The sequence below is a fragment of the Hirsutella rhossiliensis genome, assembly GCF_020360975.1.
Source record: "Hirsutella rhossiliensis strain HR02 chromosome Unknown scaffold00001, whole genome shotgun sequence".
NCBI classification, from domain to species: domain Eukaryota; kingdom Fungi; phylum Ascomycota; class Sordariomycetes; order Hypocreales; family Ophiocordycipitaceae; genus Hirsutella; species Hirsutella rhossiliensis.
The window spans coordinates 7138852-7159835 of record NW_025408667.1 but is presented as its reverse complement, the minus strand read 5'-3'; the positions used below and the strand labels follow the sequence as shown (position 1 = coordinate 7159835).

At 57.3% G+C, this 20984-nt stretch overlaps 6 protein-coding genes across 6 annotated transcripts; 3 read left to right on the top strand and 3 right to left on the bottom strand.

Annotated features, from left to right (window-relative positions):
* Nucleotides 1–171: 171 nt before the first annotated feature.
* On the bottom strand, nt 172–1052 carry HRG_00954 (cytochrome c oxidase subunit IV domain-containing protein; the record flags this gene model as incomplete). The annotated part of the gene is made up of 3 exons (XM_044859425.1): nt 172–258; nt 323–516; nt 818–1052. The coding sequence occupies 3 exons, from the start codon at nt 1050–1052 to the stop codon at nt 172–174; spliced, it is 516 nt and encodes a 171-aa protein (XP_044725825.1).
* Nucleotides 1053–1692: 640 nt separating this feature from the next.
* HRG_00953 (major facilitator superfamily domain-containing protein) lies at nt 1693–3520 on the bottom strand (the record flags this gene model as incomplete). Its single annotated transcript, XM_044859424.1, has 5 exons — nt 1693–1947; nt 2007–2582; nt 2652–2713; nt 2780–3174; nt 3261–3520. The coding sequence occupies 5 exons, from the start codon at nt 3518–3520 to the stop codon at nt 1693–1695; spliced, it is 1548 nt and encodes a 515-aa protein (XP_044725824.1).
* Nucleotides 3521–5749: 2229 nt separating this feature from the next.
* On the top strand, nt 5750–8028 carry HRG_00952 (fungal zn(2)-Cys(6) binuclear cluster domain-containing protein; the record flags this gene model as incomplete). Its single annotated transcript, XM_044859423.1, has 3 exons — nt 5750–6154; nt 6262–6950; nt 7002–8028. The coding sequence occupies 3 exons, from the start codon at nt 5750–5752 to the stop codon at nt 8026–8028; spliced, it is 2121 nt and encodes a 706-aa protein (XP_044725823.1).
* A 4289-nt stretch (nt 8029–12317) lies between these two features.
* Nucleotides 12318–15713, top strand: HRG_00951 (mus7/MMS22 family domain-containing protein; the record flags this gene model as incomplete). The annotated part of the gene is made up of 2 exons (XM_044859422.1): nt 12318–13971; nt 14014–15713. The coding sequence occupies 2 exons, from the start codon at nt 12318–12320 to the stop codon at nt 15711–15713; spliced, it is 3354 nt and encodes a 1117-aa protein (XP_044725822.1).
* A 436-nt stretch (nt 15714–16149) lies between these two features.
* HRG_00950 (AAA ATPase domain-containing protein) lies at nt 16150–17814 on the top strand (the record flags this gene model as incomplete). Its single annotated transcript, XM_044859421.1, has 3 exons — nt 16150–16254; nt 16355–16744; nt 16855–17814. The coding sequence occupies 3 exons, from the start codon at nt 16150–16152 to the stop codon at nt 17812–17814; spliced, it is 1455 nt and encodes a 484-aa protein (XP_044725821.1).
* Nucleotides 17815–18265: 451 nt separating this feature from the next.
* Nucleotides 18266–19914, bottom strand: HRG_00949 (triose-phosphate transporter family domain-containing protein; the record flags this gene model as incomplete). Its single annotated transcript, XM_044859420.1, has 2 exons — nt 18266–19495; nt 19573–19914. 2 exons carry the CDS (start codon nt 19912–19914, stop codon nt 18266–18268), a joined length of 1572 nt encoding a protein of 523 aa, XP_044725820.1.
* Nucleotides 19915–20984: the final 1070 nt, after the last annotated feature.

Sequence of the window (20984 nt, the reverse complement as noted above, 5' to 3'; positions counted from 1 at the left end):
TACAGTATTTACACCCGCGACACACACCCGGCTCATGCCTCCACTTCCAAGCCCGAGCGTCCCTCGTCTTACGCTCGAAGGGCCATTTTACACATGGCGGGAGCGCTCCCCTCCCATGGCGCCCCAGTGTTTCTATGACAAAAGAGACCAAGTGATGCTTGCTGAGCGCATTCAGTTGCCCCTCGGGGGAGACTGGACTTGGCCCTTGCCAGTGTAGTTCTCGGAGGAGATGCCGGTGATGGGGTCGGCTTTTTGTTTCTGTGACGGCATGCATCAGCAACCTGCGTAGCGTTCCTGGCTTACCATGATCCTCCTCGCATACCTTGAGCATCTCGTTGGCCGCCTCCTGGTGTTCCTGTGACATGGTATGCGGCGCGGGCTTGGCAAAGGAGCGGATGGTGCCGAAGATGGCCAGGCTGGCGGCGAGGCCCATGGCGACGGTCCAGGCAATACGGGCATTGGTGCCCGGGGGGTCAACGGCGCGGGGCCCGTGAGGGCCAAAGGCGATCCAGTATGCTGGTGAGGTGATTCGAGTTAGTTTTTGGTCGTGGGAACTGGCAATGTGACGGCCGCTCAGAGGCTTTCTTGGACGACTCCTAGCACGCCGGCCCACCGTTGGCCAACCCGGGCATGGGCTACTGGGGGAGGACGCGAGGCAGGGTTCAATCGACGAAGCTTGACACAGCTCTGCACCAAGGCGTGTGTGGTAGTGGAGCTTGAGGAGCGGGAAGTGCAGAGCCGCATGGGCGGGGGGACGACGACGGCTCGGGAGGCATTTTCCAACCATGAAGGGAAAATTCGGGTACTCAGCACGCACCGGCCTTCTTCTCCTGGATGGTCAACTCATTCCAGTTTCCCTTCATGCGGTCACGCAGGGACATCCAGAGGTCTGCCTGCTCCTGCAGAGGCATGCCCTCCCATCGCTTCTCGATGTTGGCCAGGGTCGGTTTGGAGATGGCATGGGTCGACGAGGCGCGCGAGGCAACGGCGGCGGCGGGGACGCTGCGCACCAGGCCCTTGCGCAGCAGACTGGACGCCGGGGTGCGCAGCATGTTGGGGGTGTTGTCTTCCGGGGGGCCGGGGAGAGGTCAATTGGCGCGCTTGCGGTCGGGGTGCGTGAAGATTTTGGAGTCGACGAGAGATGGACGGATCGTATGAGGGAGGTGGGCGGGTGGAATTCCTCTCCTAGTAGGTACACTGGCTCTCTCTGCGCTGAGCCAGTGTAAACTCGGGTCATCAGCGGCAATGACTAAGCCGTGGTCCGGATCGCCGAGTCACGTGCGCGAATCACGAGCGGTGGATTAGCTGCTGTTGGAGTGCATGTCCTCTTTCGGATAGCTCCAAGCTCTTCAGCAAAAAGCTTGCTAGACACAGCTTGCCTCGAGCATCTTCCCCTCCGACTGTCTTCGCCATGCTCAGAAATACGTCTTCGTCACGGAAGCGATGACCCAAAACGTCTTAGACGCGAGACTCTTCATTCGCGGATGCAGAAATGAGTTGAGATTTGACCCCGTCTTTCCATCCTCGCCTACGAATATTGCCTCCCGTATATAACTATGCGCAATGCCCTCCTGGGAACAGGAAATGTTCTGTTTAACCGCAAGTAATGTATCCTTTCCTGTAGCGCGGATTCTTTGGATGAAGTCACCCTTTTGAATTCAGATACGATGGCGTTCTCAATGAAGGCTGTCTTCAAAACTTAACGCCCAAGAGGTTCTTTTTCCTGATGTGCTCGCCGTATCGAAAGAAGACTATCGGGACCGGAATCATGGCCAAGGCGATGAAGGCCAGAAGCGAGCTACCCCAACCAAAGCCCAGCGTTACAAACATCTTGCCTCCGGCCAGCGGCAACACCGCACCGCCGAGCGAACGAAGGACGGTGCTGGCGGCCACTGCCGATGCAGCGAATGCACCAAAAGCATCGACCAGGTACGTCGATATCGCCATCTGTAAAGCCCGTCAGCATATTTGGGACCGGTGACCGGTCGGCTTCTAGTTGGGCTTACAAACGCGAGGGTCATGCCGAACCCCAGAAATGACGTGCCGATGATAGGGAGGATCCAGTGCCGTTGCGCCTGGGCTGTCCAGCCGAACCAGAAGAGCCCAATCGGAACGGCCGATCCCGCAATGACCATGAGAGGCAGCCGGTACTCTGGCTTGAACTCTCCGCCGTGTTTCCGTCTCAGGGTTTCCACCAGCCGATCAGATGCGGCGCCACAAACCACCAGGCCGAGGGCCGAACCAGCTCCGATGCCAAGGTAAGTGAGGCCGACCTGGCCGGTTGAGAAGCCGTATTCGTGCTGGAACAAGTCTGGGAGGGCTGTGAATATGAGGTAGAGATACCCGTACAGTATGCACATGTAGAGGGAAAGGAGGAAGACGATCGGGGAGAAAATGAGCATCTTGCTGGGTCGGACGATGGCCGTGGCAAAAATTTCTCTCGACGAATGACCGTTATCGAGGGAGGAGCGAAGGCCCTGGTTCCCAGTCTCCTTACGAAGCTTCTTGGTCTTGCGGTTGAGGATCGCATACGCATAAGTCTCGCGCATCATGACAAACGAGGCGAGCATGACGACGCCTCCCTGTATGTGTGCGCACATGAGCAACGTGGCTTCCGAGAACGACCTTTCGCCAGGCTCGATTTCACTCACCGCAATGGCCAGCAGCCAAAAGGACCACCGCCAGCCCTTGGCCTGTGTCAGGTATCCTCCCGCTGCGAATGGTAATTGTGTCAGACTAAGCATAGCACATGAACTCGAATACAAGGAGGCACGCTTACCGATGGGCCCGATGACAGGCCCCAGCAAAGGTCCAGACACCCACGCAGCCATTACTTTCCCTCGCCTCTCCCGAGCGACGAGATCGGCAATGGTCCCGGGCCCGAGGGCCATCGGGCAGCTGCCGGCAAGGCCTGCGAGCAGCCTGAAGACCACCAGCGCCCCGAGATTCGGGGCCACAGCGCAAGCGACGGTGAAGACGAGGAAGCCGACGTTACAGATGTTATACAACGGCGCCCGGCCGTAAATCTCCGACAGCGGCGCAATGGCCAAGGGCCCGAAGCAGTAGCCGAGGACGTAGACGGACACGATGAAGGACGCGAGCTCTTCGTTTGTCGATTTGAAGTCGGACATGACCTGGGGAATGCCAGGGGCGGAGATGGACGACGCTAGGGGGCTGAGCGGCCGGCATCGTGAGCTTCTTTTCCGTGGCTCGGCACGTCGGGTGCTTCTTCTGCGAGTAACCCCTCAAGAGTGACTTGCCTGAGAAAGGTGATGGCTGAAACGACTCCTATGGCCGCCGCTTTTCTGGCCAGGGGCCAGTTGAGAGGGTTTTCGGGGTCGTCGGGCCCGTCCCAGCTGACGACGCTGGGGTCTCGAGGCGTTGGCTCGGTGGCTTCAGGGGCGGATGTGCTGCTCTCGCCGTCGAGACGCTCCAGGTCCTTTTCAGTGTCGCCCTGCAGAGGCCATGGAGGAGCACGAGGGTGAGAGCCATCCATGTCGCCTGGGCTCTGGGGTGTCATGTTGTCGATGACGGAGACACAGCCGCTCCTCTGAGCACGTATAGGAGATGAGACAGTCGGTAGCACAAATATTGCCGCTCTCGAGCGCCAACAGCGAGGATAGAAGACCTCTTAAGTGCGGCTTCTGGCCAGGCAAGCTGTTAGAGGCCCGACTCTCGCCAGGACCAAGACAAATATTGATGAGATGCCCATGTGGGCGCCGGTCAAACTCAGATGCCGGCCGCCATCCTTGTTCACCCGTCTGTCCATGGATGTCCATGGATCCCGGAGCCATCAAGCCCCCCTACCTTGAACATAGTCAGTCCGTACTTAATATGTATACAATTGCGGCTGTAATGATGTAATGATGTAATGGTGTATACCTTACGTCTATAGCTGCAGCCACGCCTAATCCGGCTTAGACACAGGGAGGATAATACGGGCACACAGGACGCCTAAGGGGGGGTGGTCCCGGCTCCCTGCCACAGAGGCCGACAGTGTGCGTGCGACAATTATTAACCAGAAGGCTTGGGGTTGCTTACCTCATGATTTCCCAGAATCTGAAGCCATTCATTTCTTGTCCCCGCACCTCGTCATTGTCCGACAGTCAAGATGACTCTATCGCAAGCTCCCCCAAGAGATGTCGTGGAGGCTCTGTGCCGGGCCAAGGGACCCAAGTCCAACGTTTTAACCTACGACGACGAAATCTGGATCAAATACGGCACGGGAGTGACGTTGGCTGAGGCGGCGATTCAACGATACGTGCATCCGCATTCCGCGAATTCTCGACGCTTTTAGTACAGCAACGGCCTATAGAATCTCTATGACATGCTTTGTCATGGAACATATCAAAGGCGATGATTATATCACCCATATTAAGCAACATCACCAAGAAGTAGAACAAATCCTCGAAGCTATCGCCAGAGCTGTTCGTCATATCTGGGACATTCCTATTCCGCTAAACGCGCTTCCCAGGACCTCTTGAGCGACAAATTCCTGCTGATCGTTTTTTCTCGGAGTATATTTCGGAGAGTGTCTTTAATGATCTAGATTGTCGAGCTGGAAAGTTGGATAAACGGCAAACTCGAGGAAGCAGGCTGGCTACCCGGATAGAACAAGCTTGCCAGACAAACCCCTTCAAATATGCCACTGCGATATAACCCAGTTCAACATCAAGATTGGCGAGCCCGTTACGATTCTCGACTGGGGCTTTTCAGGCATCTACCCACGTGCTTTTAAGGAGTTCGCCCTAATGCACCAGTTCAACCTCGAGGGCCAGAAGTTTGCCAAAGCTTTGCATAAGCTGCTTTTGGGACCAAATGTGTCCAAGTCCATGCGCCCATTATCCCTCGCATCAAGATTTCTCGCCTTTGGCTGCTAGTAAAGCAATGAATGGTTTTAGCAAGTCTCGCGTTCATCTAAGATAACGGGCTCTGCCGCTGGGACTTTGGAATTTGTTGGCGTGGAAACGGGATTTATGCTCAATGTGTTAAACTACCTTTCCCATTCTATAGCTTCATTTGGAGCGAGACTTCTCACGTAAATGGAACAAAAGAAATATCCGCGTGATTAAGCCCCGGTGCTCCCTCGCGATGTATGTACCACAAGTTCGCCTCACGTAGGGAGCTGTCGCAGCGCCCCTTACCAGAACTTACCAGAAGGGGCGCTTCACACGCTCAGGCGCCTGTAAACATTCTCTCGGCAAAAATAGACGGCGGCCAAACAACCCCTACTTTGCATTCGCGTCTTGGAGATTATAAAACCAGCCCAACACGGGAGGGAGCCTTTTGTACAGTATTTAAGTACTCCGTAGCCCCACTGTCAGATACTTGATTACGTAATAGCGTTTGCATCTGCACAGATAACGAATTGCTCCGTGCCTAAGCCTATTCCTACACATTAATCATTAATCCGTGAGACACGCTGGTTCGTGACACTTTCTCCGTACAAATTACCCGTAATTAGAGCGGATCCGCTTTCGTGCAGCCCCCGCTGCCCCAGACTGCTGTACGGTAATTATTAGCTGCGGCCTTGGCCGGAGCTGAGCATCGGCCGCGGACTCTCCGCGGAGAGTCCGGTTATCCGCGGCTAGTCGGCCATTGTCCGTCGGTCCGTCCGTCGTCGACTTACATGACCCCGACTACACAATCAAGGGGGAAAGGAGGGGGAAGCAAACCCACGGAGTCCCATTCCAAGGTGCCAAGGAATAGCCTCTTGCCAGGCAACAAGGGTAGTGAGAGGTGATAGAAGATGGGTCGCCAGCCGAGACAGCGACCGGTTTCGTGCACCCTATGCCGGGTGCGCAAGCTGCGCTGCAGTCGCGTCTTCCCGTGCTCCAACTGCACGTCCCGCGGAGTCGCCTGCCAGCATGAAGCCGTGACCCCCGCCGTGCCTCCAGCGCATGCGAGGAACGCTTCGAGTTCCACAGAGCCTCCCAATCTCGACCTGCTGTCGCGCCTCGAGCGTCTCGAGGCCTTGGTCGCCTCCCAGACGCAGGAACCGTCTAAACAGGCCTACCCTGCGTCGCAGCAGCAGCCGCCGCCGCCGCCGCCTCCACCGCCGCCGCCACCTTCGCTGGCCGTCCCTTCGCGGCTTCAGCGTCTGACGGCTGACGCCCTGTGGCTCGAGAAGTCGTGCTCGGGCCAGAAGATTTTGGTAAGAGGAGCATCGTCTCGCCGGCCTCGAGCCATCGTGCCCTCAAGGCCTTCCCAGGTTGACATGGCGCCTCAGTCCCTACTGACATGACACCATCCGGCTCGTAGGACTCCCTGGTGGCGGATCCCATCACTTTCCGCACATGCCCCATCCGCCTCATCACCAAACCGTCGTCGTTTGTCCTCGAGCCAAACGGTGTTGCTTCCCCTTCGGCAGAGGCGGCGCAGGTCTTCAAGTGCATCTGGCTGCCTCGGCGCGAGGAGACTCATGTCCTGCTGCAAAAGTACATCAGTGACATCGATCACCTCCATCACATCATCCACTCTCCCTCGCTGCCGGCCCTTATAAACTCCCTTTACGATGGCCTAGACCGAGGGCATGGCGCTGACTCGGGCGCCCTGCTGCTCCTCCTAAGCATCTGCACCAGCACCACGTACTCGTGGACGCCGCATGACGATGCGAGGTGCTTGTTCGCCAACGCGGCCGAAGCAAACTCCCAGACGACAGCATGGCTTAAAGCGGCTCTGGACGTCGTCGATCATGCGCACCGCACAGCACATGCGTCCCTGGAGTGCACGCAGGGCATGATCATCCTCTTCTTCGTCATTTGCAGCCTGGAAGGCGTTTCGTCACGAGCCCGCTGTCTCGTCGCCCAGTCCATCGCCATGGGCCGGGAGCTGGCCTTGCACTCCATTGACTACCCCGGCAGCTCATCCGCTTCCAACTCGGCAGATATGAACAGCATCAAGACGGAAATCGGACGCAGAGTCTGGTGGTACCTCGCGGCATCTGACTGGTCAGTAACCCTTCGTAACTGCCCATGGAATACCTGCTGACGCCGTAACAGGATGCTCTCGCAATTCTCTGTCCCGCAAGAGGGCACTTACACGGTGCATCCTGACCAAATGGCGGTTAGGAAGCCTCGAAACGCCCACGATGAAGACCTCGTGGACGGTAGAGATGTCATCGATCGTCCACTGCACGAGCCGACGGGTGTGTCATATCTGCTGCAGCGCATCCGTTTGGCCCAAGTTTGCCACGCACTCTTGGATCGTAGCCCCTTCATCCTCCTGAGCCCGGAGACCATGGACTACAGGCAGGTCATGGAGTTGGACACGCGGCTCAAGCGATTCATGAAGGAGATGCCGCCCTTCTTCTCGCTCGACAATGTCGATTGGGATAGCTTGCCGCCTACCGATCCCCGGCGGTCCCACAGCATCACCGTACAGCGCTATACGCTCAACATCCTTCTTCATCGCCAATTGTGCAAGCTTCATTTGCCATATCTTGCACGGGGTACCATCGAGCCGGCATTTGCCTACTCCCACGCCGAGTGCCTCAAGTCAGCACGCGTCATCATCCATGTAGAGCACCAGCTGCGGAAAGAGGATTTGCCCTTTGTCTCGTTTCGCCAGCGGATGAACATGACGCTGCGAAGTGTCTTCCTCGCCTGTATTGCGCTGGTACTCGATGCTTGTCTGGGGAGCGAGTCGCAAGATGGCTCTGCGAACGGAGAAGAGGTATCTGATGCGTGGAGCATCTTGCAAGAGGCCAAGGGCCAATCGCCGCTGGCCTCGAAATTACTGGAGCTCTCGGTTCAAGTACTCGCAAAACACAGGGCAACGCACCCAGCGCTCGAGGCCCTCAAGAACCAGCCGTTGGGAAAGCTTGACCAACACAGGGAAACCGCTCCGATGACGCCCGAGTCGGGGCATCGCGAGCAAAGCGATAACAGAGCCGCCTCTCTGCAAGTTGACCCAGAATCGGAGACAGCCTATCTGGAACAACAGTGGCAGGCACTCCAGGGGAGAATGGACTTGGACTCAATAGATTGGGATCGAATGTTCTGGGGCTTGGACGCGCCCTTTATATGAAGCGAAAAGTGATGAGACCGGACGCTTGTTGGTGGCAAAGTCGGGCCATGAGTTGATAACGACGCCTTCCCAACTCTTCACCTACAGCACGAGGGAAGGGGGTTTGGACATGACAAGTGCTGACGAGGTTTGATTTTGAGGTCTGCCGTAACGAATATCATGAAGGACATGATCGTTGGCGCATAGGTGCGCATCGATAATTGCATCGTGTCTAAGATAGACTCCATGTCGTCCTTTATCCAAGTTTCAAACCAGGCGATGATGAGCATCTGCTGCGAACAGGGGCCAGCGGTCGGCGAGATAGGGCAGACCTGGGAAGGTCTTTGCCCATATGGCGCCGCTGCGGGCATGAGGACGGTAACGCGCTGGCGGCCTTCAACTCTGAGGTCTGAACCAGCCTACCTCTCCTTCAAGGAGCCTGACTTGGGCTCATCTTCCGCCACTCTCCCGGGACGAGAGCCGTCAATCTTGCTGCGGGGGTTGTAAGACAACGAATACTGTTTCCGAAAGGGGGGTAGACATTTACGCCTTGGCCCCATCGTCTCGGGGAAGATTATCTGGTGCAAGCATCGGCTGGAAAGTGTAGTACCCTGATCAAAGAAGTCAGTCGCCTCTGGCCCATCGCGTGTCGGCAGAGGAGCAAGGGGATGCGGGTTCGTCGCACCACCAAGAACGCCACAAAAGATGGCGAGCGCGACTGGAAATGCTTTCTGCAGGCCGCTCATGGCGGGCGAGCTTCACTTCTTTTGGTCAATCCTCCGAGAGGCGAAGCGCTCCTGGGTTGGTGCCAATGGAGGTGTAAAGGCGAAGAATGCAAGTACGTATTTTCGACGTCGGCCTATTAAGTGGATTAGATGCCGGAATATGAATCCATAATGAGGCACCCGCCTGCAGTGTGATGGAGCGCCTACTCGATGGGCAGATGTATTTTGTTCTGCTGCTCGATCCTCATGTTAATTGTTAACTCGAGGACGAGGAGCTCAACGTGGGCGCCAGTGTGGTCGGTTTGCTTAGTAATCTGACAGGTTCCCACGCGTCTTCGCAGAACGCGTCTCCCCAGCCGAGTGCAGCGCGTTTATTAGTCCTACCTATCAATCGGTACCTACTCTTGGGTGGTAAACTAAACATCCAAAGCTTGTACCCCGAGTACCTCTCCACTAACCGCGCCACTCCTTGCAAGGTGCTTTACCCGCGAGTATCCGCCAGATCCAAGCCCACGCCTACCAGCAATCGCTTTCACCTCTCACATATTCGTCACCCTCGCCGCCTTCCGAAGCTCCTGCGACGACAGCATGAGGCAATGACGATCAGAGAACATGTCCAACTGGAGAGAGCTGGGGGAGGTCCCGGATTCGGACGAGGAGGGCGACGATTTCGACAACCAAGAATTCAGCACCGATCTGCCGCTGCCTGCTGCCGATGCGGCCACCGCCGAGCGTGAAGCGGACATATGGGAGTTTCTTGGCTCTCAACAAGACCAACGGCACAGAACTGCTGGCGAAGAGACGGCGCCGCCCATACCACTCCCTGCTTTCGACTCGTCGCCGCTGTCCTCGGCTCTCAGCGACCAAGATCTTCCTCCCGTCAGCAGTCTCATCCTGAACCGCAAAACTGTCAAAAACGCCTTTTCTTCCGAACTTGGCAGAAACAGCCAGCTAAATTTCCGGCTACACTCAAGCCCACATGGTGGTCCTCGGTGTGACAAAATAGATTCGTCTGCTCCAGCACAGGCTTCGCAGAGACAGGAGTCAGGCCAAGACGGGAGTCACCATGAAGCTAAACAAGCAGCCATCCGATACGAACGGTTGTTGCGCCCGCGGAAACCGATCCAGGAGCACCCATACCTGCTCGAGAACGCCCGCTACAGCAAAATTCTCAAGAAACACGGCGTCAAGCCTCTGAGGGCGGCTGTCGAAGTCGCAACTTTGAGGCGAGAGGATACTTTACCGGACGGCGAATTCGAAGACACAAGTCAGGACTCCGCTCAACGCGTCCGACTTTCCGAGGGTGAGCGGAACAGCCTTGAAGATTCCTTGGAAAGATTGGACGAATTTACTTTCCCTCCCTCCTCCCCTCCGAAGACGTCCCCCCTACATGAGCATGCCCGGAACAGCACCCCAGTAAGCTCCCAGGGGGAGACAGATAATACGAGCGTCCCCGATCAAGACCTACCTGCTTTGGAGGAGCTTATGAATCGGCCGCCGCGTCTTGTCTCCGAGAATAGAGCATCGAAACGAGACGCCATACAACCGCCCTCGACGATCCGAAAGCGGAGGAGGCTCAATGTCGTTGATAGCGACCCTGTGGAGCTCGATGCGGCGCCCTCGACACGGCCAAATTCCCCCCTCGTTGCTCCAATCATTATGAACTACTCGCTCCCCTTCGAACTATCATCTTCGCCAGCATTACCACCTCTAAATAAAGTCGTTGATATTTCATCCAGTGACGAATGCGCAAGGGAGAGGGCACCCGAACCTCTCGAGACCCAAGACATATCTTCTCTCGAGAGCGACTCGGAAAGTGATGCGGATCTTATGAATGAGCTGGGCCACCGAATTCGAGGCGTACTTCCTGCTTCCTGGTTGCGGCTTGATCAACAGTCGGATCGCAACAAGGCCCAAAAGGACGCGGCAAGGCAGCGGCGATATCCATCTCCCGAACGAGAAAATCGACGCGGTATTGCGCAAAAAAGACAAGCCTTGCCCGGCGCAACCACAAGTCCATTTCTGTTTGATGAATCGTCCGACAGTGACGCTCCGGACCACTCGAAGAAGACTAAGGGCCAGTTCCACAACCAGACAAGGTTAGCGATGGATCCCGCTCCAAGGATTGATCGAACGAAACAGACTGTTCTGGACGATGAAGAGTCGGTAGTGGAAGATGACCAGATTGACTTCATGCTACCCGGAAGACCAGCCAAATCACGTCAGCTCAAGTTGCCAGATTCGATTCGCGGCAGTCGCAAGCGGCCAAGTGCTGTGAAGGATTCTACCGGCGCACGTCGAGAGAACCGGCCGAAACAGGCGAGGATCACAATCCAGTTGCAGAAATCCTGCGGCTCGAGCCTCAGGGGGGAACATTTGTCAACTGGACGGGCCGACAACAAGCAGTGGAAGCGGTCCAAGGCCAGCCGCACGAAAGGAACCACTTCACGCGTGCCTCCACCCCCTCGTCTCAGCATCTTGGACATCATCGAACCCGGGGCTCCGCGTTTCTTGAAAATCGCGGCTCGTGCAGCTAAAAAGCGGCAGAACAAAGGTCGGTCCAGTCCACGAAAGAAGACCGTTCAGCTCGCCACACGGCAAGATCATATCGATGCAGTGTCAGTACTACATCACTGGAGGGCAGGGACAATTCCGCAGCGTCCATCAGTCACGGCCACGAGCACCCTCGCCCAGAAATCGCGCTCAGCGCTACCCCTTGCCGAGGGCTCGGGAAATAGGTCAGCACCGAAGCCTTCCCATAAGCCACTCAAGACGAGCACTCGCAAGCTTGTCAAGCACGTCACCAATGGTGGGTCTGTCAGCTACCGAACACCCGGAGGCTCCAGTACGAGTCCCTCGGAGCAACAAGGCCTGGCAGATAACAGCATGCTACAGCACCGTCTGGGTCCTACGCGTCCGGCACAGCTGGAACTGGAGCAATATGGCCAGATGACGAATGCTGCTTTTCACGCGCGAAAGAGACTCCTTGACCGTCTATATCGAGATCGGCATCTTAAGATGCCTCGAATGGATTCTGCAGCCGGTTCTATCGAGGACATTGACACCCCGCTCAGAACTGCCAACCCCTCCGATGAGACGTCCCACGAGCGGTCATGTCGAAAACCCGGTTTCCGAAAAAGGACCAGGCCACGTCGCGTCGACCTCGAAGCACCGCAGTACAGTCACGCCAACGATCCTCTCCCGTCACAGTACTCTCCAGATCCTGAGCCCGTCAGGGCAGATAGCCTGGAAGGCAAGGTGCTCGGGCTGGGGCCTTACGGTACAAGTTATACCCATCACTTTGAAGTTTTCCCTCTCGATGCTCGCGTTTATTTCCATGAATCGACCTTGATTGGCAGCGGTGTCATTGAATCTTGCTCGAGCGACGGTTTCTGCGAAAGGATGCTGCATGCCCGTCCCCGTGTCTCCTTCAACTTGGGTGGCCAGTTTCTGAAATGGGGTCTGTTTGACGCCAAGGTTTCCTCGGAGTTGGGCGTCGTCCTAGACTTTGTTGCGGAGCATATTGAGTCTGGAGGCACTGGGGAAAGCGACCCCTCTGATTCGTCAATGCCAGCCGCCGCTGCCATGTTCATCTTGACCTACTTCAAGGACTCGATAAGTTTCACTGAGGATGAGCAGGCCAAGTCGTTTGTGGCGCGAGCACACGAGTGCTTTCACTCCTTCAACGAGCGCATAAAACCTCAGGTTCAACGAATCACTCAAGGACCGGAAACCAAGCGCGAGCTGGCCTTGAAGGTATACGATCGCTTACTTTTGGCGTGCCTGGTTGTGCTCAAGATTTGCCGCTTTCGACCATTGCCAATGGCCGAATTGTTTCGAATCGAGGATTGTTTAAAAATCATGGCCAACACATTGCTATCCGTCCTCTCCGGCCTTGGGGTGACCCAGGTCAGGAAGTCGTACGATGACCTCAGCATGCCACGCTGTAGAGAGCGTGGGCTGAGAGACGACAGTCCCGTGATTCATTCCTGGGTTGTCGTCATGAAAACCTTGGAGATTGCTCGAATTCCCCGAGCCTCGTTTTGGGAGCTGGCGCAGGCGACCATAACACCGCCGCAAGTTTTATCGAGCGTTGACGCGCGCGATTTCGAACACTCCTGGGAAGACCTGTTTTCTCTCCTCCCATTGACTGAGTTCAACAACTTGGGAGTCATCATCCCCGGCCAACGATTCGATCCAGCAAGTGACGGCTGGATAATCCCACAGAAGCTATTGAAGCGTGTGTTCTACCTTTATCAGCAAAACGCCCGACAATCCCCGAGCTTCAACAACTACTGCCGAGCCTTGGTTGGCCGATGCCATTATCTCGTTCAGCAATGGGGATGGCGAAGATCCGCGACCGTGATTGGGGTTGTTTTCGATTTCTTCGGCTCCCAAAACTTCGCTCATCTTCGCAACGAGGAGGTCTACAAATCTCCGCGCTTTCTAGAGGAGCTTGTCCGGCGTCCGACGCTAGACATTGAGCCGGACGATATGTGTTTCCACGTCTTCCTGAAGCTCGTCGCCCTCAGCATTCAAAAGCTCAAAGGAATTGGGGCGGTCAAGGATGTGCGCAACCTGGTTGCCAGAACGATCCCGAACCACAACCGACAGCACCTCAAGGAGCAAAACGTCCTCTCCCGCGACCTAGCTGCCTTGAGAAATCACCACGATCTCCTTGGCACCTTGTTTTGGGCGTCTCCGCCAGAAATTCGGCCGCCAGCAAACCTCATTGAGCGGCTCGTCGCCCCGGCAAGCTCCCACAAGGAAGCGTGTCTAATCAACGTTCGCTGTTGGAACCAGCTCGCACGCTTTGTTGTCGCATCCGGAGAAGCAGTACAGTCTTTGAAGCCTTTCATTCAGTGGCGTAACATGTTCTTTCAGCAGGTGCTGCGACAGTTCGACTCGGTGGCGTCCGTCGTCCAGCAGCAGGCCCTATCGCTGGCGCAAGATGTCACCAAATCAATCAGCGACGAGGTAATTCAAGCTACCATCTCGATGAACAAAGCGGCTGTCATGGACGTATTGTATGCGTGTGCTGCTGCGTCGCTAGACGTCATGAGGCACACTCCTGATTTGGAAGCGGCAACGTTTGCCCTCAACACACTGCAACTGCAGAGTATTTTTAAGCACTTTGCCGTTGCTCCTCCCGCACTAGACTGGGGGGTGCTGCAGGCGGCTCTCGGAACCCTAGATATATTTCTCAGCAGAATCGACGGGTTCAAAGAGGCGGAAGAGAGTCAGCAGAGTGAAAGCCAGATTCTGAACTCCGCACAGGCAGACGATGCGCTCCTTCTTGTGGATCAAGACATTTCGCGGAGCTTCTTTTCCATGGCAAGATGTGTGCTGTCCTGTCGAAGGAGCAGAGCTGTCTCGGCGATGGCGAACTTGGACAAGGCCAACTGCCTGGAACACATTGTGACGTTGTCTGCCAGGATGGGCGCCAGGTTCATGAGCGCTGGTGTTATGCGCTTGTCGGACATGTTCCAAGCTGGCAAGTACGGCTTGTTTGACGGACCCCCCTATAAGTTGGGACTTGATCAGCGTCGAAGTCTGGTTCTCTTCATATCGACTCTTCTCGGGTGCGGGTGGGACGACTTTTCCGACGGCGACTTTAGTCTATCCGAGGTCTGGGCCCTGTCGCTCGTAAAGCCGAGGGAATACCTAGGATACGAGATGCAGCTTGCGCAGGAACTCCATCGTCAAGACAAAGGCTTGGTGCCCCAAACCGTCGAGGGATTGACGGTCCAAGCAGATTACGGTACGAGCCGGGACCTGTTTGAGTATGTCATCTCGAACATGCGTCGATCGATTCGAGATGCCGGCCCGTCGCTGCAAAAAGTCCTGATGGCGGAATCCTCAAGAACGCTGAAGCTGCTCATGGAACAAATCAAGGGTGACTTGGCGACCATGTCTCGCGAGGCTTCAGGCCACGGTAGCTACGTCACGTTTGTGCAGAGCATCGTTTCGCTCATCAAGACGCATGGATCAGATATTTGCGCCGTCGACAATTTTTTCTTGCAGATCAGCAAGGAATACTCTCCCTCGGTCCAAGATCCTAACCTTCAGGTGGCAGGGTTGATTTCATACGGGCTGCGGCTTAGAGAGGGCGACGGCAGGAGCAGTCAGCAGCTCTTCTTCCTCCTCTTCAACAACATCAAGTTTGCGATAATCAACGACAAGCTGAGGGAAGAGGTCGTCATGCTGCGAAGGGGGATGAAGAATCCGGGCATCGTCGACTTTGTTCTCGGAAAGATGCTTCCAGCCATTGTCAGGGCTTGCTTCCAAAGCAGCGCTGCCTTTCCGCTGCTGGATATCTATGCAGAGGCGTTGCGGCTGGTATTTGCGAAGAAGGCGGCTGTTCATGAGCTCGGCGAGAACGACTTGCCCCTTGTCGACGTGCTGACACGTGCCGCTGTCGAGGGCTTGTTCAACGTGTCACGAAGCAGCACTGCATTGGGTGGTCCGCAGTTGCATGCGGTGCGGCAGACCATGGCCACTCTGAATATGCTTTGGCCATCCATCTACGCCGTTTCTGCGTCAGGTATCCAGTCTCCAGTGTGGAAGGCCCTCTCCAGGACTCTCGGGCGCCTGTGGGAGTTTGTGTCGACCGCGGAGACTTATCTGGAGCACCTGCTGCGGACTGAGGACAGGACAGTGGAGCCAGCTCGACTCTGTGCAGGGCTCGGGGAAGCGCCCTTTGAAGAAATTCGATTTGACGCCGAGGTACGAAACTTCACGGAGAACATTGTGCAGGACATTGAGAAGAGTTGGATCGTGACGGCGCAGACCATCTCGATCCAGACGCCGGGGATTAACAGGCGAGGAGCTGTGTCGGTGCAAGGCACGGAGATTCCGCCGTGGGATACAAAGGACATGCTCAAGGACATTGACGGGCGAATACGGGAATGGCGTTGGTGGTGGCAGAGGGTGTACGGAGTTGATTGTCTGGTAGAGCAGTTGGAGAGCGTTGTGTTTTGAAAGCATGGGGGCAGCCTGGCGTTGTTAAAGGGGGTTTGCTTAGAGCTAGACCACAGTCGCCGCGGTATTCTGATGGAGTTTGAGTGCCATTACAGGCGTTTCTCCCGTTGCTTGGATTGGGCAATACGATGAGGCCTAGTGGAAATCTGCTACGCTGCAGCAGTGGTGTGGGTTTACAAGAGCGGTGTTTTGTGCAAGTAGATGGTAATTAAATGGCGTATCTACCATGGCTTTTACAATTGTCCAGGGTAGGCCATGTCTAGTAGCCCCTAAGAAGAAGCCGGGGTACGTACACTCAAAGCATGCGACGCGTTTCGCCATGGACGACAAGCTTGCAACCGGCCAATGCCATGCGAGGCCCGTGATTCTTGGCCATCGCGCGCCGCCGTCCTCGACCGCTGCTGAACCGGAAATGTAGCAGCAAGGCAACGCAGCCATGGGATCTCTCTTTCACCTTCCAGACGACATCGTCCCCCCCGATGTCCAGCAGAGCTTCCCGGGGCGCGAGCACCAGATGCGCGCCCTGGCCACTCTGGTCCATGTACGCTCGCGTCCCTCTCCAGAACCTCGAACACCCCCTCACGAGGCCTCCAATGCCGCTGCGGGTGAGCCTGTCTCGCTAACCGTCATACACCGCACAGCCCGACGCAGCGCCTTGCCGCAATATTGTCCTGCACGGGACCGAGGCGACGGGCAAGTCGGCCGTTGCGAGGGCGCTGATGCCGCGGATTGCGGCACACCCGGACACGCGCGGCGCCATCGAGTACGCCTTTGTCAACGCCTCGCAGTGCATCACGGGGCGGCACCTGTTTGAGCGCATCGTCGCCGCCGTGGCTGCGAGGCTCAACAGCCACGACGACGTTGGCCGGCGGTGCGAGACGCTGGCCCAGCTGGCCGTTGCGCTGGCCACGATGCTCGGCGTCCCGGCGCGGGATGCGCGGTGGAGGTTTGTGCTGGTGCTCGATGCCATTGACAGGCAGAGGGATGCGCCGCCCACGCTGCTACCGGCCCTGGCTCGCATGTCCGAGATTGTGCGTCGCCCTCCCCTCCCCCCTTCATCAGGGCCGGAGATGCTCGACCTGTCTAGCCAGACAGACGATGCCGGCGGGACTCGAGCCCTCGAAACTGACCACCAGGGCAGATACCATGCCTCATCTGCGTCTTCGTCGTCACCGCCCCTCCGGCCGGGTTCCTGCAAACCTCGGCCTCGGCCCACCTGCACTTCCCCCCCTACACCAAGCCCGAGTTCGTGCGCATCCTGGCGCTGACGCCCCCCGCGCCGGTCGCAGGCACGACGCAGCAGGAGACGTCGGACCTGTGGACGCGCTTCTGCGCCGCCATCCACGATGCCCTCGTCCGCTCCGCGTCTCGCACGCTGCCCTCGTTCCGCCGTAGCTGCCGCGCCCTGTGGCCGCGCTTCACGGCGCCCGTCGTCGCCGGCACGCACGCCGCCAAGGACTTTTCCAAGCTGCTCGTCGCCGCCAGGATCCATTTCCAGGACGAGTCGCTGCTCAACCCCAGCATCGTCTCCGTACGCCCCGCCGCCGGTGTCTGGCAGCCATCTACGTGCTCTGCCCCGCCGCCCTCGCCTGCAGCCGCCGCCCCCGTGGCGGCCGAGCTCGTCGGCCTGCTCCCCGTCGTTGCCCGGCTGCTTCTCCTGGCCGCCTACCTCGCCTCCCACAACGCCACTCGCCATGACCTGACCCTCTTCTCGACCCACCACCACGGCCGCAAGCGCCGCCGCGGCGGGGGCTTCGTCGCCGGCGCCGCCTCGTCCCGCGGCACCGCGCGGACCAAGCACCGCAAGATTGCCCGCAAGCTGCTCGGCGCGCACGCCTTTGTCCTTGAGCGCATGTTGGCCATCTTCGAGGCCGTCCGCGGCGAGTGGGCCCCCGAGGGCAGCTCGGTCGGCATAGCCGGCCTCGACGGAGACGTGGGCATGGCTATGGCGACGCTGGCAAGTCTGCGGCTGCTCGTCCGGGTGGGGTCGGGAGACGTCACGGACAGGGCGGGCAAGTGGAGGATCAACGCGAGCTGGGAGGTCGTCAGGGGCATTGGGAGAAGTTTGGGCGTCGAGGTTGAGGAGTGGCTCATTGAATAGAAGTGGGCGTCGCCTAGTCATCAAGCACCTTTCGCTCCACGAAGGCCAGAGAATGAAGAGATAAAGTGCCAGATCATATCTCCAATAGAGCTCACGAGGAATCGCATGTGAATTATATACATCGTTAACCCATCTGAAGTGGCCAACAAGTTGTCCAACTTCCCAAAACACATCACGCCATACTACACGTGGCCGATGACCTTTCAAGCCCTGTGCACACGAGGGCCGCGGTTATCCCACCGCAAAGAACGCCAGAAACCCGCTTCCGATGCCCAAGACTCCCACCTCTAGATGCCGTTGTGGATTATGAAAAGTTGTCTAGAAAAGGACGATAGGATCTCGGCCGAGGCGAGATTTGCCCTCTTGTCCAACGCATTAGTGAGAAAGGGGCATTGATGTCCGGCGTTGCGGCGTCGTGTCCCCGTCATCACTTCTGTTTTCGAAATCTGTTTCATTGACGCGGTGTCCAGCCTTTGCTGCTGTTTCCCGAACGACTGCGGCCGAGCCTGTCGTCCGACTTCTTCGAGTCCTCGCCGGCTGGGGCCATGCCGAGGTAAGCTTCTGTGTAGGGATGAACACTTGAATCCGCCAGTGGACTGGGGCTCTGGGCGTTGGCCTTGGAGGGCTTTTCCTGAAGAGGTAGCAGGGGCGATCCGCTGCGAAACTGAGACATCATGCGCGCTTTGCGGTCGGCCTTGTTGCTCTCGCTCGTCCGGTCATAGAGATATAGGCCCAAGAAGGTCAGAGCAATGCCCACAGCTTGAATGGGGGTTGTCGGACTCCTGAACCAGAAGATGGCTAAGACGATGACGAAGACTCTCTTAATCAGACTTGCAACCGAATACGTGACGGGGGAAACCATGGACAACAGCACAAAGGCCAGCAGGTTTTGGCTGAAGTGGAAGACGCCGTTGAAGATGAACTCGAGGGTCAAGCGACCGTGGTCCATGGCTAGGGGGTTGTTACTCAAGTCTATTGCACCGTCGTGCAAAAAGTCTCCCAAGACGCCGATGCCCTCGGTCCAAAACCAAATGGGCCCAGTCACCACAAAGGCCATGCCGGAGGAATAGCAAAGGAGGTTGAGCTTATCCAGTTTCTTGGACTGCACACCGGGAGCCTCGACCTCTGCCTTTGCTGCCTCGTTGAAGATCTTCTTGGATACGATGTTTTGAGTGACAAAGATGAGGGTCGCCATCAGTGCCTGCAGGATGCCCATCAAGTGGCCCCCATAGCTCGACTTGCCCGAACAGGCGAGCATGACGCCAATGGTCAACGGAACCAGGGACAGGTATGTTGCTTGGGGGTAGCGGATGTCGTAGAAGATCCGGTAGGCCAGAACCGTGAACATTGGTGACAGACCCTTGATGGTGTGGACCAGGGACACTGGGATTTTTGCCGTGGCAGTCGAGCTCAGGAGGTGACCGCCAATCTGGAATGCGGCCAGAGGAAGCGTGCTCTTGATGACATGAACGCTTGGCCGGCGAATGGGATGCCTGAGGACGGCAATTTTGGTGCGTAGAACTGGGAAGATGCTGGCCAGCCAGGCGACGAGGATGCAGAGCGACGAGACGAAGCCGAATTGGACGAGGGTAAGAGTTGCCGGCTTGTCGAAAGCGACGAGGATCGATTTGGACGACGTGTTTGTCAGCGCCGAGGACGTGTACCAGAGCAAGCAGAGGACCTGTCCATTGAAAAGAATATTAGCCACTGGCCAGCGAGACGGGCAGTCCCGGTGTTTGGAGAGTCAAGGAGACGCACGACGAGCTTTGGAGAGACGGGCGCGCGCAGGGCGTCGGCAATCTCATGGGCGTTTTGGCTCATGCTCCCATTTCTCGAGCGAATGGTTCGGAATGCGTCGCCCAGGCTCTTTTGGCGGTTGCGACCGTTGCTGGAGGCCGACCAGGTGAGGCTACCGCTGTGTGCGTCGTCGCGTCTCGGCGTCGGCATCCAGCGGTCCGACAGCATGGCACTGCTGTTGCCATTGCCATTGCCGTTTCCGTGCGACTGACCACGCGGTGGCAGGGGCTTTGGAGGACTGGGATCCCGTGCGGAGCCATTGGCCATGTAAGGCGCATCGACGTGGTCGGGAAACTTTTCCATGGCAGGGCGATGCGGAAGCTATTTCGGCTATCGTCCGGCAGGATCGAAGAGGACAACGACGACGACGACGGTGACGACGACGACGACGACGATGATAATTATGATGATGCACGTCGGGATGGGATTGACGTGGCGTCGACAGAGCTTGCCGCGGGCATTGGGAGCGGACGAGCGAAGGAGCGACGACGGCAATATTCCTACCGCGGGCGGTTGTGTTACGACGACGGCGACGGGCTCATGGCGAGCGGGACGGGAGACGAGATTGACGTGTTAAGGCCAGCGGTGCCATGGAGCTGCCAGTTTAAGTACGAGAGAGAAAAAGAAGCGACGGACCAGCACCATCAGCCAGCCGTCTCCCCGGGGCAAAGTTGCGCAAGCTCGCTCTGGTAGGTACTGGATACTTGAACAGGGCTTAGCGGTGCAGCGGCAGTATGCCAAGCGCTGTCAGATCTAGGTAGACAATACCTACCCACGTCGATGGCCACGGGTCAGGTACTAGCCAGAGGATGGCGTCGCTCGGGCTGAAATGGGTGGCCGACGTCGAGCGGGCTGGTGGAGGAGGCGTCCGTATTCTCTCGTATAGACTGACGAATGACATCAAAGCCGTGTAATGCACATTCCGCTCTCTCATCGCGCGGGAAAAGGAGAAATGGCCCGGAGGGCATCCACTCGAGTCTCGCGACCTTGCTGTACAGAGGTACACAGGTACACACGGGATGCGTTATCAGATTGGCCGATCCTTAGCCGACAGCCGCGATGATAAGGGAGAAAAAAAGGCCAAGTACTCCGTGCCTAGCCTTATTACCCTTGCAGCCTTGCAGCAGTCCTTTTCGTCTCCAAGCGCGTTGCTGCTCCACCTTTTCTTTTGCTTGCCACACGAGCGAGACTCGCCAGCTGACGAGATATAGCCTCGCCTTTCCGCTGCTGGCCCTCTGTTTGCCCCCCCAAGACTCTGCATTATCCCCCACGTGTCTTGCGCTGCGCTATGGGAAGAGACCCCAAGCGATACATCTTCACTCTCGTTGGTTTCTACGCCATCTTTCAGCTTGTGACCCAGGCTTCCAACCCAG